This window comes from Cervus canadensis, chromosome 1 (genome assembly GCF_019320065.1).
Source record: "Cervus canadensis isolate Bull #8, Minnesota chromosome 1, ASM1932006v1, whole genome shotgun sequence".
In the NCBI taxonomy this organism is placed as follows: Eukaryota; Metazoa; Chordata; class Mammalia; order Artiodactyla; family Cervidae; genus Cervus; species Cervus canadensis.
Genome location: NC_057386.1, coordinates 16,069,024 through 16,090,998, shown reverse-complemented (window position 1 = coordinate 16,090,998; position 21,975 = coordinate 16,069,024). Strand labels below are relative to the sequence as shown.

General features: G+C 37.1%; 1 protein-coding gene across 1 annotated transcript in view; it reads left to right on the top strand.

Annotated features, from left to right (window-relative positions):
• Positions 1-21,975, top strand: part of EFCAB13 (EF-hand calcium binding domain 13) — a 208,955-nt gene that overhangs the window by 55,881 nt on the left and 131,099 nt on the right. Inside the window, exons 14-18 of the mRNA XM_043464397.1 lie at positions 1,326-1,448; positions 9,809-9,952; positions 10,410-10,481; positions 13,877-14,020; positions 18,429-18,500. Coding sequence (XP_043320332.1) covers positions 1,326-1,448; positions 9,809-9,952; positions 10,410-10,481; positions 13,877-14,020; positions 18,429-18,500 — 555 coding nt within the window. The remainder of the gene's footprint in view (positions 1-1,325; positions 1,449-9,808; positions 9,953-10,409; positions 10,482-13,876; positions 14,021-18,428; positions 18,501-21,975) is intronic.

The following is a 21,975-nucleotide window of genomic DNA, read 5'->3' as shown; positions in this document are numbered from 1 at the left end:
AATGCCTGTAGGACAATACCATATATATAGATATACACACACACATACACTTTCAGCTGAACACATAAATCTTCAGAATAAGATGAGAAATAGATTGAAAGAGATTGAGATTAAAGTAACAACATTAACAAACTTTATTTAAGAAACAGACATAGTACTTTATATACTAAACACATTCTCTTCAAATGCCTGTGGAATATTCATGAAAATAGATAATATTTAAGTCACAAAGAAAAATTTTGATGAATTCTAAATATCAGAAGTCATTCAGACCACATTGACTCACTATTAGGTAGTAACAAAAATTATTTATGAAAGAATATGGAAAATTTTGCTTTAAAGACTGAAAACAAATGTTCTAAGTAATTCTTTGGTTAAAAAATAAATGCATGTGTGCTCAGTCGCATCCAACTCTTTGTAACCCCATGGATGTAAACTGCCAGGCTCCTCTGTCCATGGGATTATCCCAGCAAGAAACTGGACTGGGCTGCCATTTTCTCCTCCAGAGGATCTTCCTGACCCAGGGATCAAACCCATGTTCTGCATTGGCAGGTAGGTTCTTTACCACTGAGCCACCTGGGAAGCTCAAAGGTGGCCTTGGGCTAAATACATTAAAGTAGAAATTTAAAAAATTTTAGAAATGAATGACAGTGGAAACAAAATATATCAAAACACAAAATGTGATAAAAACAGTCTTGTAGGAACTTTTATAGCATTAAATGCTTTTATTAAAAAATAAGAAAATTAAAAATAATTTATCTTAAATGTTCAGCCCATGCAGCTAGCCAGCAGCATAAACAAAACAGCAGAACAATCACCCTCTCCCCAATATAGTAGTCAGACACTAATGAAACTGGACATATAAGTTAGCAATATAGAACACACTCATACACAGATTATTCACATAACCAAAGCAGTGAATAATACTTTAATAAAATATCAATTTATTAACATCTTACCAGCATCACTGTTATTCTTTCCAAACACTGGATAAGGAGAAAAGGGGCTTCCCCCCTGCCCCGCCCCACAATTGTAGCATTACTTTCCTTGAGTTCACTTTGCTGTTTTGTTGTTTTTATTGTTTAGCTTCATGGGTTGAACTAAAAAGGTGAAGTACTGCAGTGTTTCTTGTTTTCTAATATAAACATTTAGACCTATAAATTTTGTGGAGCTTTGGCTTTGGAGGATATTGCAGACACAAAAACCTCAAGATGGATTTCCAGAAAGTGAAGACATTTTACCTAAATCAAGTTGGTATGTGCTTATTTGAACAGACTAACCAATTAAATATCTTCACATTTTGTCATCTTTCTCTTTCTCTCTAGGAACAGAAGATCCTTGGATAATTGTTAATAGTGTCTCTGAGGAGAAAGTTGCAGTTAAAGACTTTTTACCTACCTTGGAGAAACCTTTGAGTAAAGAACAACTTAGAAACTCTACAACAGATGGTGAGTACTTCAGTTACCTCTCAGGTTTCCTCTTTAGAGTATACCTGTTCACACCGACTAAATTTTTTAAAAAGGAGTGAGAATACTGTATGTTTAGGGAGGCTGTTATGAAACTATATTGATATATTGGTCACTGTGAATTGTTGGAACTTTTTTGGAAAGTGTATGGATATTCTTCTTTATTTGGAGAAGAAAGCACAAGCTGGAATTAAGATTGTTGGGAAAAATATCAATAACCTGATATGCAGATGACACCACCCTTATGGCAGAAAGTGAAGAGGAACTAAAAAGCCTCTTGATGAAAGTGAAAGAGGAGAGTGAAAAAGTTGGCTTAAAGCTCAACATTCAGAAAACTAAGATCATGGCATCTGCTCCCATCACCTCATGGGAATAGATGGGGAGACAGTGGAAACAGTGTTAGACTTTATTTTTTTGGGCTCCAAAATCACTGCAGATGGTGATTGCAGCCATGAAATTAAAAGACGCTTACTCCTTGGAAGCAAAGTTATGACCAACCTAGATAGCATATTAAAAAGCAGAGACATTACTTTGCCAACAAAGGTCCATCTGATCAAGGCTGTGGCTTTTCCAGTGGTCATGTATGGATGTGAGAGTTGGACTGTGAAGAAAGCTGAGCACCAAAAAATTGATGCTTTTGAACTGTGGTGTTGGAAAAAGACTCTTGAGAGTCCCTTGGACAGCAAGGAGATCCAACCAGTCCATCCTGAAGGAAATCAGTCCTGGGTGTTCATTGGAAGGACTGATGCTGAAGCTGAAACTCCAATACTTTGGCCACCTCATGCAAAGAGTTGACATATTGGAAAAGACCCTGATGCTGGGAAGGATTGGGGGCAGGAGGAGAAGGGGACGACAGAGGATGAGATGGCTGGATGGCATCACTGACTCGATGGGCATGAGTTTGAGTAAACTCCAGGAGTTTGTGATGGACAGGGAGGCCTGGCATGCTGTGATTCATGGGGTCGCAAAGAGTCGGACACGACTGAGCAACTGAACTGAACTGAACTGAACAGGAACAAGTAATCTTGTCCATGTTTTAAAAGCAGATGCTTATTTATTGGAGTGAATGGTCACAATAATACGTATGATAGAGCCCTACTCTTCTACTTCCCCAACCTTGAATTCCAGAGATAGGGTATTTCTTATAGAAAGAGCTTCATAAACAAGTGTGAATTTGGTGTGGGTTTTTCATAAATACCATTCACTGGTCTAAGGAAATTGCCTTCTATTCCTTTTTTGCTAAAAAGATTGAATTTATATTTGTTTATTTGGTTTATCATGAATTTTCCAAACAATTCTTATGTATCTCTTAAGGTAGGTCATCTGAGTTTTCTCTTTTAATTTGTTAGTGTGGTGAATTACAAGAGTTGAATTTTATAATATTAAATGAAACCCGGATTTTTGGATTAAACCCATCTTGGTCATGAAATATTATTATTTTAATTTTTCTAATAAAATAGAAATAGAAAATTTTATTTTTGTAAACTTTGTTTACAATTTATTAATCTCTATTTATGAGTGAGACTAATGATAGTTTTGTTTTCTCGTACTGGCATTGTCAGGCTTCAATGTCAAATTATCCTTGTAGTTTGAAAAGTATTCTTTCTTTTTCTAAATCCTAAAATAGCTTATGTAACATTGGAATTGCATATTCCTTTCATGTCTAGTGGTAGTCACAAAAGAAGCCATCTGAGCATTATAGTTCTGTTTGGGTGCGTTTTTGATTAGTAATTAATCTTTCATGTTATATGATTATTAATTTTTCTTTTATTCTTGAAGTCAATTTTGGTAAATTTTTCCCTAGGAGTTTGTCTTTTTATATAAAAATTTATTGCTATAATGCTATAAAGTTTTTAATAATACATTCTTAGTATTTTTGTAGTTATTTATAACATCTACAGTAATACTTCCATTTCATTCTTCATTTTGGTTATTTTTATGTTTACCTTTTTAAAATCATTGATGCTAGTGGTTTCCCAAAAAAATTGAAAAAACATTTTTTCTCTTCCTTTGTCATTTTTGTTCAGTAAAGCATCTCTGTAGGGAGTTGTTCAGTTGAGAAGTCATGTCGGACTTTTTGCAACCCCGTGAACTACAGCACACACAGATGGTAAAGAATCTGCCTGTAATGCAGAAGACCTGGATTCCACTTTCTAACTCATTTCACAGAGCCAAGATCACCCTGATACCAAAACTAGACAAGTTCAGTTCAGTTCAGTAGCTCAGTTGTGTCCAACTCTTTGCGACCCCATGGACTGCAGCACGCCAGGCATCCCTGTCCATCACCAACTCCCAGAACTTGCTCAAACTCATGTCCATTGAGTTGGTTATGCCATCCAACCATCTCATCCTCTGTTGTCCCCTTCTCCTCTTGCTGTCAATCTTTCCCAGCATCAGAGTCTTTCCCAATGAGTCAGTCCTTTGCATCAGCAGGTGAAAGTATTGGAGCTTCAGTTTCAGCATCAGTCCTTCCAGTGAATATGCAGGACTGAGTTCCTTTAGGATGGACTGGTTGGATCTCCCTTCAGTCCAAGGGACTCGCAAGAGTCTTCTCGAACACGAGAGTTCAAAAGTGTCAATTCTTCAGCGCTCAGCTTTCTTTATAGTCCAAGTCTCACATCCATGCATGACTACTGGAAAAACGATACCTTTGACTAGACAGACCTTTGTCGGCAAAGTAATGTCTCTGCTTTTTAATATGCTATCTAGGTTAGTTATAGCTTTTCTTCCAAGGAACAAGCATCTTTTAATTTCATGGCTACAGTCACCATCTGCAGTTATTTTGCAGCCTCAAAAATAAAGTCTGTTACTGTTTCCATTGTTTTCCCATCTATTTGCCATGAAGTGATGAGACCAGATGCCATGATGTTAGTTTTTTGACTGTTGAGTTTTAAGCCAGCTTTTTCACTCTCCTCTTTCAGTTTCATCAAAAGCTCTTCAGTTCCTCGTCACTTTCTGCCATAAGGGTAGTGTCATCTGCATATCTGAGGTTATTGATATTTCTCCTGGCAACTTGCTTCCAGCTTGTGATTCATCCAGCCCAGCATTTCTCATGATGTACTCTGCATATAAGTTAAATAAGCAGGGTGACAATATACAGCCTTGATGTACTCCTTTCCCAATTTGTAACCAGTCCATTGTTCCTTGTTTGCTTCTAACTGTTGCTTCTTGACCTGCATACAGATTTCTTAGGAGGCAGGTCAGGTGGTCTGGTATTCCCATCTCTTTAAGAATTTTCCACAGTTTGTTGTGCACCACACAGTCAGAGGCTTTGGCATAGTCAATAAAGCAGAAGTAGATGTTTTTCTGGAACTCTCTTGCTTGTCCTATGATCCACCAGATGTTGGCAATTTGATCTCTGGTTCCTCTGCCTTTTCTAAATCCAGCTTGAACATCTGGAAGTTCAATCTAAGTTGACCTGGTTGGAGAATTTTGAGCATTACTTTGTCTAGCATATGAGATGAGTGCAATTGTGCAGTACTTTGAACATTCTTTGGCGTTGCCTTTCTTTGGGATTGGGATGAAAACTGACCTTGTCCAGTCCTGTGGCCACTACTGAATTTTCCAAATTTGCTGGCATATTGAGTGCAACATTTTCACAGCATCATCTTTTAGGATTTGAAATAGCTCAGCTGGAATTCCATCACCTCCACTAGCTTTGTTCCTAGTGATGCTTCCTAAGGACCACTTGACTTTGCACTATATCTGTCTCTAGGTGAGTGATCATATCTTTGTGGTTATCTGGGTCATGAAGATCTTTTTTGTATTGTTCTATGTATTCTTGCCACCTTTTCTTAATATCTCCTGCTTCTGTTAGGTCCATACCATTTCTGTCCTTTTTTGTGCCCATCTTTGCATGAAATGTTCCCTTGGTAACTCTAATTTTCTTAAAGAGATTTCTAGTCTTTCCCATTCTGTTGCTTCCCTCTATTTCTTTGCGTTGATCACTGAGGAAGGCTTCCTTATATCTCCTTGCTATTCTTTGGAACTCTGCGTTCAGATGGGTATATCTTTCCCTTTCTCCTTTACCTTTAGTTTCTCTTCTTTTCTCAGTTATTTGTAAGGCCTCCTTAGACAACCATTTTGCCTTTTTGCACTGAAGAAGGGACTGGCAAACCACTTCAATATTCCTGCCTTGAGAACCCCATGAACTGTATGAAAAGGCAAAAAACCAGACAAAGATACCACAAAAAAGAAAATTATAGTCAAATATCTGTGAGAAATAGAAATTCAAAAATCCTCAACCCAATATTAGCAAAATAAATACAATGATATATTAAAAGGATCATTCACCATGACCTAGTGAAATTTATTCCAGGGATTCAAGGATGGTTAAATGTCTGCAAGTCAATCAACATGATGCATACTACCTTGTGTGCTCTGCTGTGCTAAGTCACTTCAGTCATGTCCGACTCTGTGATCCCATGGACTGTAGCCCGCCAGGCTCCTCTGTCCATGGGATTCTCCAGGCAAGAAGACTGAAGTGGGTGCCATGCTCTCCTCCAGGGGATGTTCCCAACCCAGGGATCAAACCTGCGTCTCTTGTCTCCTGCATTGGTAGGGTTTTGTTCTTCTTCTTTTTTTTTTTTTACCACTAGCACCACCTGAGAAAACCTGATACACCACCTTAATGAAGGATAAAAAATATGTGAGCATCTCAATAGATACAGAAAAAGCATTTGTAAAGTCAGTGATCATTTATGATAAAAACTCTTAGTAAAGTGGGCATAGAAGCAATGTACCTCAACATAATGTTCCCTTGGTATCTCTAATTTTCTTAATTTTCTATTGTTTTCTATTGTTTTCCTCTATTTCTTTGCATTAATAATGAAGGCTATATATGAGAAACCCACAGCTTTTATTATACTCAATGGTGAAAAACTAAAAACTATTCCTTTAAAATTAGGAATAAGATAATGATGCCACTCTTATCCAACACAGTATTGGAAATCTTAACTACAGCAATTCAATTCAGTTCAGTTCAGTTCAGTTCAGTTCAGTTGCTCAGTCGTGTCTGACTCTTTGCAGCCCCATGGACTGCAGCACACCAGGCTTCCCTGTCCATCACCAACTCCCAGAACTTGCTCAGACTCATGTCCATTGAGTTGGTTATGCCATCCAACCATCTCATCCTCTGCCGTCCACTTCTCCTCCCACCTTCAATCTTTCTCAGAATCAGGGTCTTTTCTTTTTTTTTTTTTCATTTATTTTTATTAGTTGGAGGCTAATTACTTTACAATATTGTAGTGGTTTTTGCCATACATTGACATGAATCAGCCATGGATTTACATGTGTTCCCCATCCCTCTGGGTCTTCCCAGTGCACCAGGCCCGAGCACTTGTCTCATGCATCCCACCTGGGCTGGTGATCTGTTTCACCATAGATAGTATACATGCTGTTCTTTTGAAAACATCCCACCCTCACCTTCTCCCATAGAGTTCAAAAGTCTATTCTGTATTTCTGTGTCTCTTTTTCTGTTTTGCATATAGGGTATTGTTACCATCTTTCTAGATTCCATATATATGTGTTAGTATGCTGTAATGTTCTTTATCTTTCTGGCTTACTTCACTCTGTATAATGGGCTCCAGTTTCATCCATCTCATTAGGACTGATTCAAATGAATTCTTTTTAACGGCTGAGTAATATTCCATGGTGTATATGTACCACAGCTTCCTTATCCATTCATCTGCTGATGTCTTTTAATTTCATGGCTGCAGTCACCATCTGCAGTGATTTTGGAGCCCAAGAAAAAGTCTCTCACTCTTTCGATTGTTTCATCATCTATTTCCCATGAAGTGATGGGACCAGATGCCATGATCTTAGTTTTCTGAATGTTGAGTTTTAAGCCAACTTTTTCACTCTCCTTTTTCACTTTTATGAAGAGGCTCTTTAGTTCTTCTTTGCTTTCTGCCATAAGAGTGGTATCATCTGCGTTTTGATATTTCTCCCAGCAATGTTGATTCCAGCTTGTGCTTCATCCAGCCCGGCATTTCTCATGATGTACTCTGCATATAAGTTAAATAATCAGGATGACAATATACAGCCTTGACATACTCCTTTCTCTATTTGGAACCAGTCTGTTTTTCCATGTCCGGTTTCTAACTGTTGCTTCTTGACCTGCATATAGATTTCTCAGGAGGCAGGTCAGGTGGTCTGGTATTCCCATCTCTTTAAGAATTTTCCACAGTTTGTTGTGATCCGCACAGTCAAAGGGTTTTGCATAGTCAAGAAAGCAATAGCAATTAGGCAAGAAATAAATAAAAGGCATCCATATTGGAAAGAAAGAAGTAAAACAGTCACTATTTGAGGATGATATGATTTTATATATAGAAAACCCTAAATACTCTACCAAAAAACTATTAGAAATGATAAACAAATTGGCAGGGTACAAAACCAGTATGAAAAAAAGTCTAAAATTTTCAAATCCAGGAGTCTAACTCTACACAGTGATCTAGTAACATTGGTCACAAACAGAGAAGAACAAAGGAGTAAGAACATACATTGGAGAATGGATAGTTTCATCTTCAATAAATGCTGTTGGAAAAACTGGACAGCCACACACACACACACACAAATAAAACTAGACAACTATCTCACACAACGGACAAACATGATTTTAAGTCCTGAAGCTATAAAAACTCCTAAAAGAAAACATAGGCAGTTCATTCTTTGACATGTCTTATCAATATCTTTTTGGATATTTGTTCCTAGGCACGAAAAACAAAAGCAAAAATGAACTAGTAGGACAGCATCAGACTAAAAAGGTTCTTCACAACAAAGGAAACCATCAACAAAACTAAAAGACAACCTACCAAATGGGAGTAGATATTTGCCCATGTGATATCTGATAAGGAGTTAATATCCAAAATATATAAGTAACTTACACAATTCAACAACAATAACAAAAACTGATCTAAAAAATGGGAGAGAAGTCAAATAGACATTTTCCCAAAGAAGACAGACAAATAGCCAAGAGGCACATGAAAAAAATGTTCAGCATCACTTATTATTAGGAAAATGTAAAACTTCCCACCTGTTAGAGTACCCATTATAAAAAAGACAAGAAATAAAAGGTGTTGGTGAGAAAGTGGTGAAATATTTATTGGTGGTAAAGCCACTGTGGAAAAAAAGTATGAAGATTCCTCAAAAAAATTAATAATGGAACTACTATATGATCCAGCTGTACCACTTCTGGGTATTTATTCAAAGTGTATAAAAACTAATTCACAAAAAAAAAAAAAAGACTAATTCACAAAGGCATATGCACCCCCTAAGTTCATCACAACATTATTTAAATTAGCCAAGATACGAAAACAACTCAAATGCCCATCAATGGATGAATGGATAAAGAACGTGTGATACACACACACACAGACACACACACACATACAGAAATACTATTCAGCCATAAAAAAGAAAAATAATGCCATTTTGCAGCAACATGGATGGACCTTGAGATTATCATACTAAGTGAAGTAAGTCAGAAAGAGGAAGACTAATACCACATGATATCACTTATATGTGGAAGCTAAAAAAATACACATAAACTTATTTACAAAAGTTAAGTAAATTCACAGACATAGAAAACAAGCATGGTTACTGAAGAGGAGGTGGGGGATACATTAGGAGTTTTAGATTAAAATATGCCCACTGCTATATATAAAATAGATAACCAACAGAGATCTACTGTATAGTATAGGGAACTAAACTCAATATCTTATAATAACCTATAAGGGAAAAGAATGTATAAAAGCAATGTATGTATATATATTGAATAATAGTGGGATTTAAAAAAATTTTGCAGAAACCAAACTTTTGCCCAACTAGGGATGCTGGGCTTTCCTGGTAGCCCAGCTGGTAAAGAATCTTCCTGCAATGCAGGAGACCCCATTTTGATTCCTGGGTCAAGAAGATCCCCTGGAGAAGGGATAGGCTACCCACTCCAGTATTCTTGGCTTTCTTGGTGGCTCAGATAGTAAAGAGTTCACCTGCAATGTGGGAGACCTGGGTTCAACCCCTCGGTTGGGATAATCCTCTGGAGGAGGGCATGGCAACCCACTCCAGTATTCTTGCTGGAGAATCCCCATGGACAGAGGAGCCTGGTGGGCTACAGTCCAGGGGGTTGCAAAGAGTCAGACACGACTGAGCGACTAAGTACCGCACAGTGATGTTAAATTTTGCTTATTGATTAATTGGCTTCTAAAAGCAAAGCCCATTGATATGTTTTAAAAACTTTTAAACTCAGAATTCCTTCTGTAATACACCTAAGCTGTGTGCAAGCTAGGATGTTAACTTTTTACGCAAACTTCATCATATGTTCTCTGTTCTTCATGTGTTTACAGATTTATATAAAGAGATTACAACTCTTGAAAAGATCAGAAATGATAAGATGCCTATAAATAAACTGAGCTCCCAACTCTTGGGTGCTGGAGTTCCTTTAAGCAACAAGGCATTCCAGGAGATTCTGAATGAAACATCTACTGATGGTGAGTTTTTTGAAAGAACAGTCTGTACTGAGCTTTATGAAACCTTAGTTTTACTGTGTACATGGGATATCTTTTGTGTGTGTGTATATTTTAGACAAACTAGTTCTTAGAAATATAATGAGAACATAGGCATATTGAAAACTAATTAAAATTAGCTTTTTCTGGAAATATTTTCTGGAAATATTTTTAAGATATATCTGTTTATCTGGCATCAAATCTGTAAAATATATATATCAATATTTAATTATTTAAGCTGAATAAGTTAATATAATTAGATTTTCTCCCTTCCTTTGAGAGAAAAGATTATGGGTAAAAGTGTTTTAAATTAATTGGTTTTTATCCAACTACTTTTCAGAAATTATAAAATTTGCTCACCCGCCTCTCTCTGTTATAGTTATTTAATAATTATTAGCATTTACAACTTGCCATTTCATAACCCTTATACTTTACTTTTTAGAAACTGGTGAAGTAAATCTCAAACAAATTTTGGAAACTTTTAACACGAGTAAGCCAGTTTCTGAATTTAAAGGTGAGTAAATAACTCTTTCCTTTTAGATATTTGTCATAGTTTGCGTTGTATTTTGTCATTATTATTAAGTGCTGTTGTGAATTATAAATGGCGTACAAATCAACTGTATATTTTTATGATTAAAGTGCACAATTTGATAAGTTTTCACATATACATATACTTAAGAAACTGTCATCATAATCAGTAGTGAGCACATTTAACCCCTAAATTTCCCCACGTCACTTTGTAATCTCTCCTGCCTTTCCATATCCTTCTTCTTCCCATCCCCAGGCAAGCACTGATGTACTTTCTGTCAGTAGATATTTGTTAGCATACCCAGAGTTTTATACAAATGGAGTACGCTTTTTTTTTTTAAATTTTATTTATTTATTTATTTAGGCTGCTCTGGGTCTTCGCTGCTGCTTGCAGCCCTTCTCTAGTTGCCGTAAGTAGAGGGGCTACTCTGTTGTGTTTGTTGGGCTTCTCACTGTGGTGGCTTCTCTTGTTGCCAAATATGGGCTCTGGGGCACGCGGACTTGAGTAGTTGCCGTGTGTGGCTCAGTAATTGCGGTTCCTGGGCTCTAGAGCACAGGTTCAATAACTGTGGTGCATGGGCTTACTTGCTGCATAGCATGTAGGATTTTTCCAGGCCAGAGTGATAACCCTTGTCTCTTGTGTTGGCAGGCATATTCTTTACCACTTAGCTATCAGGGAAGACCAATAGTTGTACACTTTTTTTTTCTGGATTCTTTCACTAAGAATAATTATTTTGAGATTAATTCGTATTGTACCCTGTATCAATAGTTTATTCTTGTTTATGACTGAATTGTACTCCATTTTATAGATATACTGTGATTTATTTACTTACTTACTGATACACATTAGGTTGTTGCCAATTTTTGCCTATTACAAATAAAGTTTCTATTTGTGTAAGTTGTTATATAGACATATGCTTTAATTCTCTTGGGTAATTGCCAATTATTGATTGGATACTAGGTATATATTTAACTTTTTAAGGAACTGCCAATTTCCAAAGTGTTTCCACCATTTTACATTCCCACCAGCAATGTAACAGAGTTCCACTTCTTCCAGATTTTTGCCAATGCTGGATATAGTCTGTCTTTTAAATTTTAATCATTCTAATAAGTGTATAGCTGTATCCATTGTGGTTTTAGTTTGCATTTCCTTAATGACTAATGCTGTTAAGCATCTTCTCATGTGCTTACTTTTTAGCTGTATATCTTCTTTGGCAAAGTATCTGTTCAGAGCTTTTGCCCACTTTTTAAGTTGTATTTTTAAAAAAATTTTCTGTGAATGTTCTGGGTACAAGTCTAGTATAAGATGTGTACCTAGCAAATATTTTCTCTGAGTCTTTTGCTTATCTCTGTATTTTCATTTTCTTAACTGTCTTTAGAAGAGCATGAATTTTGATGAAGTCTAATCAAGTTTTTTCTTTTATGCATTGTGCTTTTGGTTTTATGTATATGAAATCTTTGCCTTACCAGAGGTTAAAAAGGCTTTTTGGTGTGTTTTATTCTAAAATTTTATGGGTTTTCATTTTGCACATTAGGCATATGATCTATTTTTAGTTAAATTTTGTGTATGAAGTAAAGTTTGAATCAAAGTTCTTTTATTTTTTTACATATGGATATCCATTTGTTCCAGTACCGTTGTTGAAAAGACTATGCTTTTTCCACTAATTTGTCTTTGTACTTTTATAGAAAATCACACACGCACACATATACACACACACATGCATATATACATACACACAGTTGACCATTGAGCAACACAGGTTTGAATGGGTTGGGTCCATTTATACATGGATTATTTTGAATAAATGTATACTACAGTAGTATACAATCCAAAGTTGATTGAATATGCAGATATAGAACTGTGAATATGCAAGACCAACCATAAAATTGTATGTGGATTTTTGACTGTTCAGAGGTCAGTGTCTCAAACCTCACATTATTCAAAAGTCAAATGTATATATATATATATATATGGCTTCCCTGGTGGCTCAGATGGCAAATGATCTGCCTGCAATGCAGGAGGTCTGAGTTTGATCCCTGGGTTGGGAAGATCCCCTGGAGAAGGGAATGACTTACCCACTCCAGTATTATTGCCTGGAGAATTCCATGGACAGAGGAGCCTGGCGGGTTACAGTCCATGGGGTTGCAAAGAATCAGATATAACTTAGCAACTAACACACACACACACCACACATATAAATATATATTCCCAGATTCTCTGTTCTGTTTTATTGATCTTTTTTCTATCTTTACACTAATGACAACATTGCCTAATTACTATAACTTTCTAATAAACATTGAACTCCATTAGATTGTATCAGTTCTCCCACTTTTCAAAAGTTGTTTTGGCTACTGTAGGTCTTTTTACATCACCATATGAATTTTAGAACCAGTTTGTAAATTTCTACAAAAAAGCCTACTGGAATTTATTGGAGAAATTAAGGAGCTCATGAATTAAGATTTGTTTGAAATTTTTCTTATCTAATAAATTGTTCCTGCAACTTTTTTGTGTATTTGTATTTTGCCTCCTTGAAAATTTTTTTCCTATAGTCTCTTAGGAAACTAGGGATTCTGATCCAATTAGTGACTTTGAGTGTACGATGATTTGTATAACTTGGTGATAAAGCAGTTAGGGACATGGGTCTAATCCTGAGGATCCTGTTTAGAGGAGAAAACTCCTAGAGGTTTAGCTAAGACCCAGAGGAATGCAGAGTGCTTCAGCTTGAAAGAACCTCTAGCATTTTTATTTTCCTCAGAGAAAAACCCTTTTATCTATTTCCTATAATCTTGAAACGTTTCAGTCTGTATTTCATCTACATTTGTGGCATTTGACCCTTGTATATAGATACCTTTTAGGTTAAGAAGTAAAGGCCATTTCTACTTTTAGGCAAAATATATTTCTAAAAACACTACTCTCACAGTTTTGGGGTACTTTTAAGAGAGTAAAAGTTATGAGGACTAAGCAAAAAAAAGGAAGGAAAATATTTTTAAATAGAAGAAAATTCAGGGATAATAGCTTTATATTCTGAAATTTGAATAGTTTCTTAGAGATAAAATCTCTAAGAGATCTCTCTCACTGACAAAAAAAATTGAACATTTCCTTACAAGATGCAATAATGGCTATATTTAGATTTTTAAAAATTGTTTGTTTTATTCAGCTAAATTAGAAAAACTCAGTCAAGTTTTTTTGTATTGAGTCAAAAATAACTGGTTTCTCAGGGAAATTCTTGAAACAAAAGATTATTTTTGTCCTATTAATTTTGGAATCATAAAGTTAATTGAGATACATGTTTGGACAATCGTCTAGAATTTTAGGTACATTATTGTTCAGAAGTTTCCAAAGGATATTAAGTGACTTACAGAATCCCCATTTGCTTTCAGATATACACACTGCTCTCAATACTGTCAGCTTGATGAACTGCAACAGAATTCAAGCTAATGACTTAAAAGATGCTTTTGATGAACTCAGTATTTCTGTAAAGCCTGAAGAACATCAGATGTTAGAGAAAACCCTTGACATTGATGGTATATATAACAAGTATAAGTTCGTTTTCTGGACAAAGTGATATAATTTTTAAAATTTCCCTTCCTTATCTTCCACTCATCACTCCCCAACTCCCCAACAACTTTCTTTTTATTATTCTGATGGGGAAAAAAAATACTCTAACAGAGCAACTCTACCGAGGTCATGAGTTTATCTTGATAAAAAAGTCTTTGAATAAAACTAATAAGGTTTTTTAAAGCCTATATAGCCCCATCAAATATTCTGTGTTGACTCCATCAGGGTATATTTATTTGTTTGTGTGATTTTAGCACCTACAGCACTATAGAAATCAGGAAAGGTAAGGTAATTGAGAAGGTTGTGCTGATGCAAAACTGCTTTTGGCCAGGAAAATATTAGAAGAGGACTTTACCCCCCCTGCGTGAGGTATTTATGGTATAAGTTCGATTAATGTGAATCCTAAGAGCTTTCAGAGAAAACTACATATAATTTTCAAATTTTGAAAATTATTATGTTTTTAAATTAACTTAAAATGAGTTTCTAAAAATATTTTCTTTTTTACATTATTAAATGAGTTTTTGACTTGCTTCATCAGTAGTATTGACTGGGGCTAATGTATGGCACAACTTCTGGGGCACATTGTTATCTGAGTAAACAGGATTCCTTGGTATTGTCCAGTGCCTGTCCTGAATGACTAAGTGTGGCAGACCTGATCTTGAGTGCCTATTATATGTAAGGTGTCATGTAATATGTAATCAAACAAATATAAAATATTTATATTTAGGAATCTTTTGGTCTAGCTAGTAAGGCAAGATGTAAACAACAAAAGAGTATATTGCAATACAGAATATAAAAGTTCAGTGAATGTATAATGTTAACGTGGCAGAATTTGAATAATTGCCAGGGAAATTGATGTGATATTGATTTATAATAAGAAATATATATTTAGTCTCTGTCCTCATTTCTGGGACAGAGCTCCTAAAACTCTTATAAATTCCTAAGTGATAAGAGCACTAGGAGCATCTTTTGTTCTAATGAGACAGCTCTGGTGGGGCTCCTGGATGTGGGCTGAATGGGGGCTGATTACCCTAAAGACCAAGCCAAGATTAGAAGCTTAGAATTTTCAGTCCATCCCACCCCTGCTCCCAAGATGGAAGAGGGACTGGAAATTGAGTGAATAATTGATTATGCTTTTGTGAGGAAGCCTTACTTGAGATCCTCCCAGATATCACCTTATATATCTCTTCATCTGGCTGTTCATCTGCATACTTTATCATACCCTTTAATAAACTGGCACACATAACTAACTGTTGCCCTGAGTTTTGTGAAGTGCTCTAGCAAATAACCGAGCTCATGGGAGGAGGTCATAAGAACACCATTTTGTAGCCAATTTGGACAGAAGTTGTGGGTAGCCTGAAGTCCTCCTACTTACAGTTGGCATCTGAAGTAGGGGTGGGGTGTCTCTTGGGGCTGAACTCTTAACCTATGGGATGTTATTTCTGGTAGATAGTGTCAGGATTGAGTTAAATTATAGGCCATCCAGCTGGTGTTGTAGAGAATTGCTTGGTGTGGGAACTCTTCCCTCATCAAACTGGTGTTAAAAGTATTGTGAGTGTGGTGGTAGTGTGAAAATAAAGGAGAAACATGTAAAGAAAGACTGAATTTTTCTCATACAGGTGATACGGTGTTGTGTGAGTTCAGAGGAAAGCTATTTCATTTATTCATTGAGAGTTTATTGAGCACCTATTGCTTGCTGGACACTAAATATAAAGATAAAAAAGCTTACAGTATATTGAGATGACGACGAGAACACCAATTAAATTCTATGATATTATACCAGTTAAATACCATATAGGTAAACATTCATTGAGTGTTATGGAAAGCACACACAATATGTACCTAACCCACACAAGGTTGGATAGGGTAGTCAGAAGATTATTCCCAGAGGAGATGACATTGGAGTTGAGTTTTGAAATGTGAGTAGGAAGTAGTCAAGAATTGGGAGTTCAGGGAAGGGGACTGGAAGGAGTTAGAAGGGAATGCTGAGAAATCAGAGGAACTCTAAGTATCCCAGTAGAACTTATACCAGTGGATTTTGACTGATTTATATCAGTATTACTTAGGGAATTTGTTAAACCCAGATGCTTTGATCTCATTCTAGATCTCTTCCTTCAGAGATATCTGCATCAGATCCAAGGCACATGTGTGTGTATATGTCTGTTTTTCAACGAACTTTACAGTTCATGTTGAAATCATGAAATCAAAGTTTGACCATTGACTTAGTGGTGCATAGTTGTTGGGAGTAAGGTCAAGAGCAGATAAAGAAGGGTTTTACTTTTGTTTTTTTCTGAGCAGAAGAGTTAGAACTTTACCCTGCAGGCTCTAATGAAAGTTGCTCAGTTGTGTCCGAGTCTTTGCGACCCCATTAACTATACAGTCCGTGGAATTACGCAGGCCAGAGTACTGGAGTGGGTAGCCTTTTCCTTCTCCAGGGGATCTTCCTAACCCAGGGATCGAACCCAGGTCTCCCACATTGCAGTTGGATTCTTTACCAGCTGAGCCACAAGGGAGTCATTGAAAATTCAGCATTGAAAAGTGACATGATTAATCTTGCACTTTGTAATACACATTTTGATAGTGGTGTTGAGAAAGGACTAAAGATTGTGACAACATAGATGGACATAGACAGTGTTATACTAAGTGAAATAAGTCAGAGGAGGACAAATACCATATGATTTATTTTATATGTAAAATCTAATAAAACAAAGGAACAAATGTAACAAAACCTAAACAGAGTCACAGATACAGAGGGTAAACAGATAGTTGCCAAAGGGGAATGGAGTGGGGGGATGAGAGAAATAGGTGAGGAAGATTAAGAGGTGAAACAGTAATAATGTAATATCTTTGTATGATGACAGATGGTAGCCATACTTACCGTGGTGACCGTTTGTAATGTAAAGAAATATTGAATCATGTTGTACATATCATGTTGTAGGAACTAACACAGTGTTATATGTCAGTTATACATCTAAAACCCCACAAATTTATAGAAAAAGAGATCAGATTTGTGGTTACCAGAGGGGGGTTGGGGGAGGGGGAATTGGATGAAAGTGGTCAAAAGGTACAAACTTCTGGTTATAAGATAAATAAGTACTAAGGATGATAGATACAATTAACACTGTTGTGTGTTATATATGAAAGTTGTTAAAAGAGTAAATCCTAAGAGTCCTCATCACAAGGAAAAGCATTTTTTCTTTAATTTTGTATCTATATGAGATGATGGATGTTCACTAAACTTATGCTAATCTTTTTGCAATATATGCAAATCAAATCATTATGCTGTACATCTTAAACTTATATAGTGCTGTATGTCAATTATATCTCCAAAAAAAAGGAATTAAAAAAGGACTAAAGGAGGATAAGTTTGAAAGTAGGGAGACATTTTAAAATTCATAGTTATCCTGGTTAGAAATCATAAGTGTTGAACTAAGGCATTGGCTCAAGGGATGGAAAGAAGGGAACAAATATGATTTCTGGGAGGCAGAACATCATTGTTATTTAAGTTAGGGAAGACAGAAGGAGAGGAATTAGGATGAATAACATATTTCTGGCTTTGGAGACTTACTTCATGATGATGCTTTCTAATAAGATAGGGAATGTAGGAGGAGGATCAGGTTTTAGTGCAAAAATGAGGATAACATTGTGTCTGAGATGCTCATGGTCGTAGAATTGAAGACATATAGTAGATAGTCTAGGCTAGAAATAGAAATTTGAGAGTCATCATCATGTTGCTTGTAGTTAAATTCAGAAAAAGTTTATAGAGTATAATAAAAAGAGAGCTAAGGATAGAGTACTGGGGCATGCTAACATTTAAGTAATGGTGAAGGAAGAGTAGTTTATAAAGGACATTAAGAAGAAGTAAGCAGAATGGTAGGAGGGAGCCCATGAGAAAGCTGTAACCACAAAACAAAGAGAAAAAAAAAAGTTTCAAGGAGGAAAGTGTAATATAAAACAAAAAGATTAAATGTGTTTACCAGTTTGGCAGTAAATAATTAACTGGTGAACTTGGTAAAAGCAGCTTCAGGAGAAGTGAAAGCCAGATAGCAGCAGTTTGAGGTGTGAATGAGGATATGATAAAATATGAATAAAGACATTTCTTTTCAGGAATTAGGTTGTCAAGGAAAGGAAAGAAAGGAGCAGTAGCTGGAGGGCAATATAGGCTCAAGGGAAGGCTTTCCTGAAAACGACTTATGGTTTGGTTTTGACATGAATAAGATCTGGTTAAGGACAGAATGGATACCTTTCTGGACAAAAGTTTACAGAGGTAGAAACTCATAAGCTACTTTAAGGGAACCAGTGTAACTCATTGTGGAAGTCCTTTATGTTTCTTGAATTGATCAATTTATCTTTGTACTGTTTTTGTCTTTACAGAAAAGGGGCATGTTTCCCTGAAGTCTGCCCTATTAGCATTGAAGAGCAATAAGCGTTTTCAAGATTTTAGGGGTGAGAATAATTAGGGAGTTTTATACACATTTCAAACATAGATAATACTTATCGTAATTGTTGATAAGTGATGGGCCACTTACATAAAATCGTAAGTGAAGTGAAGTGAAGTCGCTCAGTTGTGTCCGACTCTTTGCCACTCCATGGACTGTAGCCTACCAGGCTGCTCCCTCCATGGGATTCTCCAGACAAGAATATTGGAGTGGGTTGCCATTTCCTTCTCCAGGGGGGTCTTCCTGACTCAAGGATCGAACCCGGGTCTCCTGCATTGCAGGCAGATGCTTTAACCTCTGAGCCACCAGGGAAGCCAAAATCATAAGTAACACACTACAAAATTAAGTGAGTGGTATACATTTAATATTTTAGGAGTTCAGATGAAGGTGAACTTCAAATGTTCACTAGTTTAACTTTTAACATTACTTATAAGCTTATAATTGAAGCAAATAGTATGCCTTCTAACAAGGATGCCAAAAATATGTGACCTTAAAAATTCTTTAGTTAATTAAGTTTTTTGGTTAGGTAACATGTTCAACAGATCATAAATTAAAAAGTATATAAAGAGCCAGAAGAGGTCAAAATGGTGGAGTAGGAGGATGCTGAGCTCATCTCCCACAGACACATCAAAAATACATCTGCATAGGGAGTAAATCTCACTTAAAGGAAACTGGAGACTGGCAGCAAGACTCTTACACAACCAAGACTGTAAAGAAAGATCCCTGTGAAGTTGGGTAGGAAGGGAAATAAAGTGATCAGGTCAGGACCTGTGCCCCTAGCAAGGGACACAGTGGAGGAGAGGGATTATAAAGGCTCAGAGATACTTGCTGAGGAGTGAGCATTTCAAACCACATATTGGGCACCCCAGCCCTGTGACATTAGGAAGATGAGTCCCCTCAGCTCGTTTGAAAACCAGTGGGACTAACAGGCTGTTGTTGTTCAGTTGCTAAGTCATTTCTGACTGTTTGTGACCCTATGAACTGCAGCACTCCAGGCTTCCCTGTCCTTTACTGTCTCCCAGAGTTTGCTCAAACTCATGTCCATTGAATCAGTGATGCTGTCTAACCATCTCATCCTCTGCTGCACCTTTCTCATCTTGCCCTCAGACTTTCCCAGCATGAGGGTCTTTTTCAATGAATCAGCTCTTCGGAACAGGTGGCCAAAGTATTGGAGCTTCAGCATCAGTCCTTTCACTGAATATTCAGGATTGATTTCCTTTAAGATTCACTGGTTTGATCTCCTTGCAGTCCAAGGGACTCTCAAGAGTCTTCTCCAGCACCACTATTTGAAAGTATCATTCTTGTGCGTTCAGCCTTCTTTATGGTGCAGCTCTCACATCCATACATGACTATGGGAAAAACCATAACTTTGACTATATGGACCTTTGTTGGCAAAGTGGAGAAGGGCTGTAAGAAACTTATACCCTGCTTGTGAAAAGCATACACATGCTTGCTTATTCCTTGGAACAAGGCAAAGGAAGCAGATTGAAACTGCCTGGGACTCTGGCTAGTTTCCTGTGACGACTCCAGTGCAAACCCTGGCCCATGCTGAGCACCTGCTCTGGCCCCTCTGATTCTGGTGCAGTTCTGCTCTAGGGAGAGGGTTGCCATTGCTGAGAGGAGTATACACTTGTGACAGGAGGAGCCAGCCCGGCATCTGAATGGGGTGAGGGCAGCCATTATTGGTATTCACAGAGGGAGCAGATTGGGAGGGGTCTGGAGCTCTGACTGAGCATATGAGAAGCTCTAGCACATGTTTGGGGAAGACATGACCCTTGCTCCCATCTTCTAACTCTTCCACCAAAGCCACATGTGAACTGTATAGGGGCACTCTCATACAAGGACACCCCTTTAAGCCTAAAATAGGTAACTGTTTCACCTAAATTTATAAAGACAGAGAATGTTAAGCAAAATGAGAAGACAGAGAAATTTGTTTCAAACGAAAGAATAAGAACCACTCCCCCCAAAAAACAAGGTGCTAGGTGCTCAGATGCTTAGTCATGTCCCACTCTTTGTGATCGCATGTACTGTAGCCTGCCACGTTCCTCTCTCCATGGGATTTGCCAGGCCAGAATATTGGAGTGGGGTGCCATTTCCTCCTCCAGGGGATTTTCCAACTCAGGGATCGAACCCTCATCTCTTACATGTCCTGCATTGTCAGACAGATTCTTTACCACCAGCACCACTTGGAAAGCCCCTCCCCCAAAACAAAGTAACAGACAAAAATTTGTCACATAAAGTATTCAAAGCATTAGTAATAAGAATACTATCTGAACTGGGAAAAGAACAGTGAACATACTGGGAATTTTAACAGGGAATTGGAAATTAAAGAACTAGCCAGGGCTGAAGAATATAATACTAGAAATGAAAAACACACTAGAAGGAATTGACAGCAGACTAGGTGATAGAGAAGAATGCATAAGTGACCTGGAAGATAAAATAATGGAAATCACCAATTCAGAATAGCAAAAAGAAAACAAAAAAATCGACAGTTTAAGGGTCCTTTAAGACAACATCAAGCATACTAATACTGTCATTTTAGGGGTGCTAGAAGAAGAGAGAGAAAGGGATGGAAGATATGTTTGATGAAACTATGGCTGAAAAATTCTTGAACCTGAAGAAGGAAATAGGGAGAACCTTTGCAATTGTGATTATCCTCTGTTGTTGTTCCTTCTTATTTAAAAAAAATTTATTTTTACTACTCATAAGCTACTTTAAAAAACATTTGTTTATTTATTTGACTGTACTAGGACTTAGTTCAGCTTGCTGGGTCTTTTTTTCTAGTTGCAACAGGCAAACTCTTAGTTTGGGCATGTAGGATCTTGTTCCCTAATCAGAGATAGAACCCGGCCCCCCTGCATTGGGAGCATTGAGTTTTAGCCATTGGACCACCAGGGAAGTCCTGATTCCTTTTTTATATCTTTAGTTGTGGCAAATCTTTTCTGTTAGTCTTCAGATCATTCTCATAGATGGTTGCCCTGTAAATAGTTGTAATTTTGGTGTGTCTGTGGGGGGAGGTAATCTCAGAGTCTTCCTACTCTGCCATATTGACCACATAAACCCCCTCAAAAATAAACCAATTCTATCAGCATATTAATTAGCTATTACCATATTAAGATCATGGTATCTGGTCCCATCACTTCATGGCAAATAGATGGGGAAACAGTGGCTGACTTTATTTTTTTGGGCTCCAAAATCACTGCAGATGGTGATTGCAGCCATGAAATTAAAAGACGCTTACTCCTTGGAAGGAACGTTATGACCAACCTAGGCAGCATATTAAAAAGCAGAGACATTACTTTACCAACAAAGGTCCGTCTAGTTAAGGCTATGGTTTTTCCAGTGGTCATGTATGGATGTGAGAGTTGGACTATAAAGAAAGCTGAGCGCCGAAGAATTGATGCTTTTGAACTGTGGTGTTGGAGAAGACTTTTGAGAGTCCCTTGGACTGCAAGGAGGTCCAACCAGTCCATCCTAAAGCA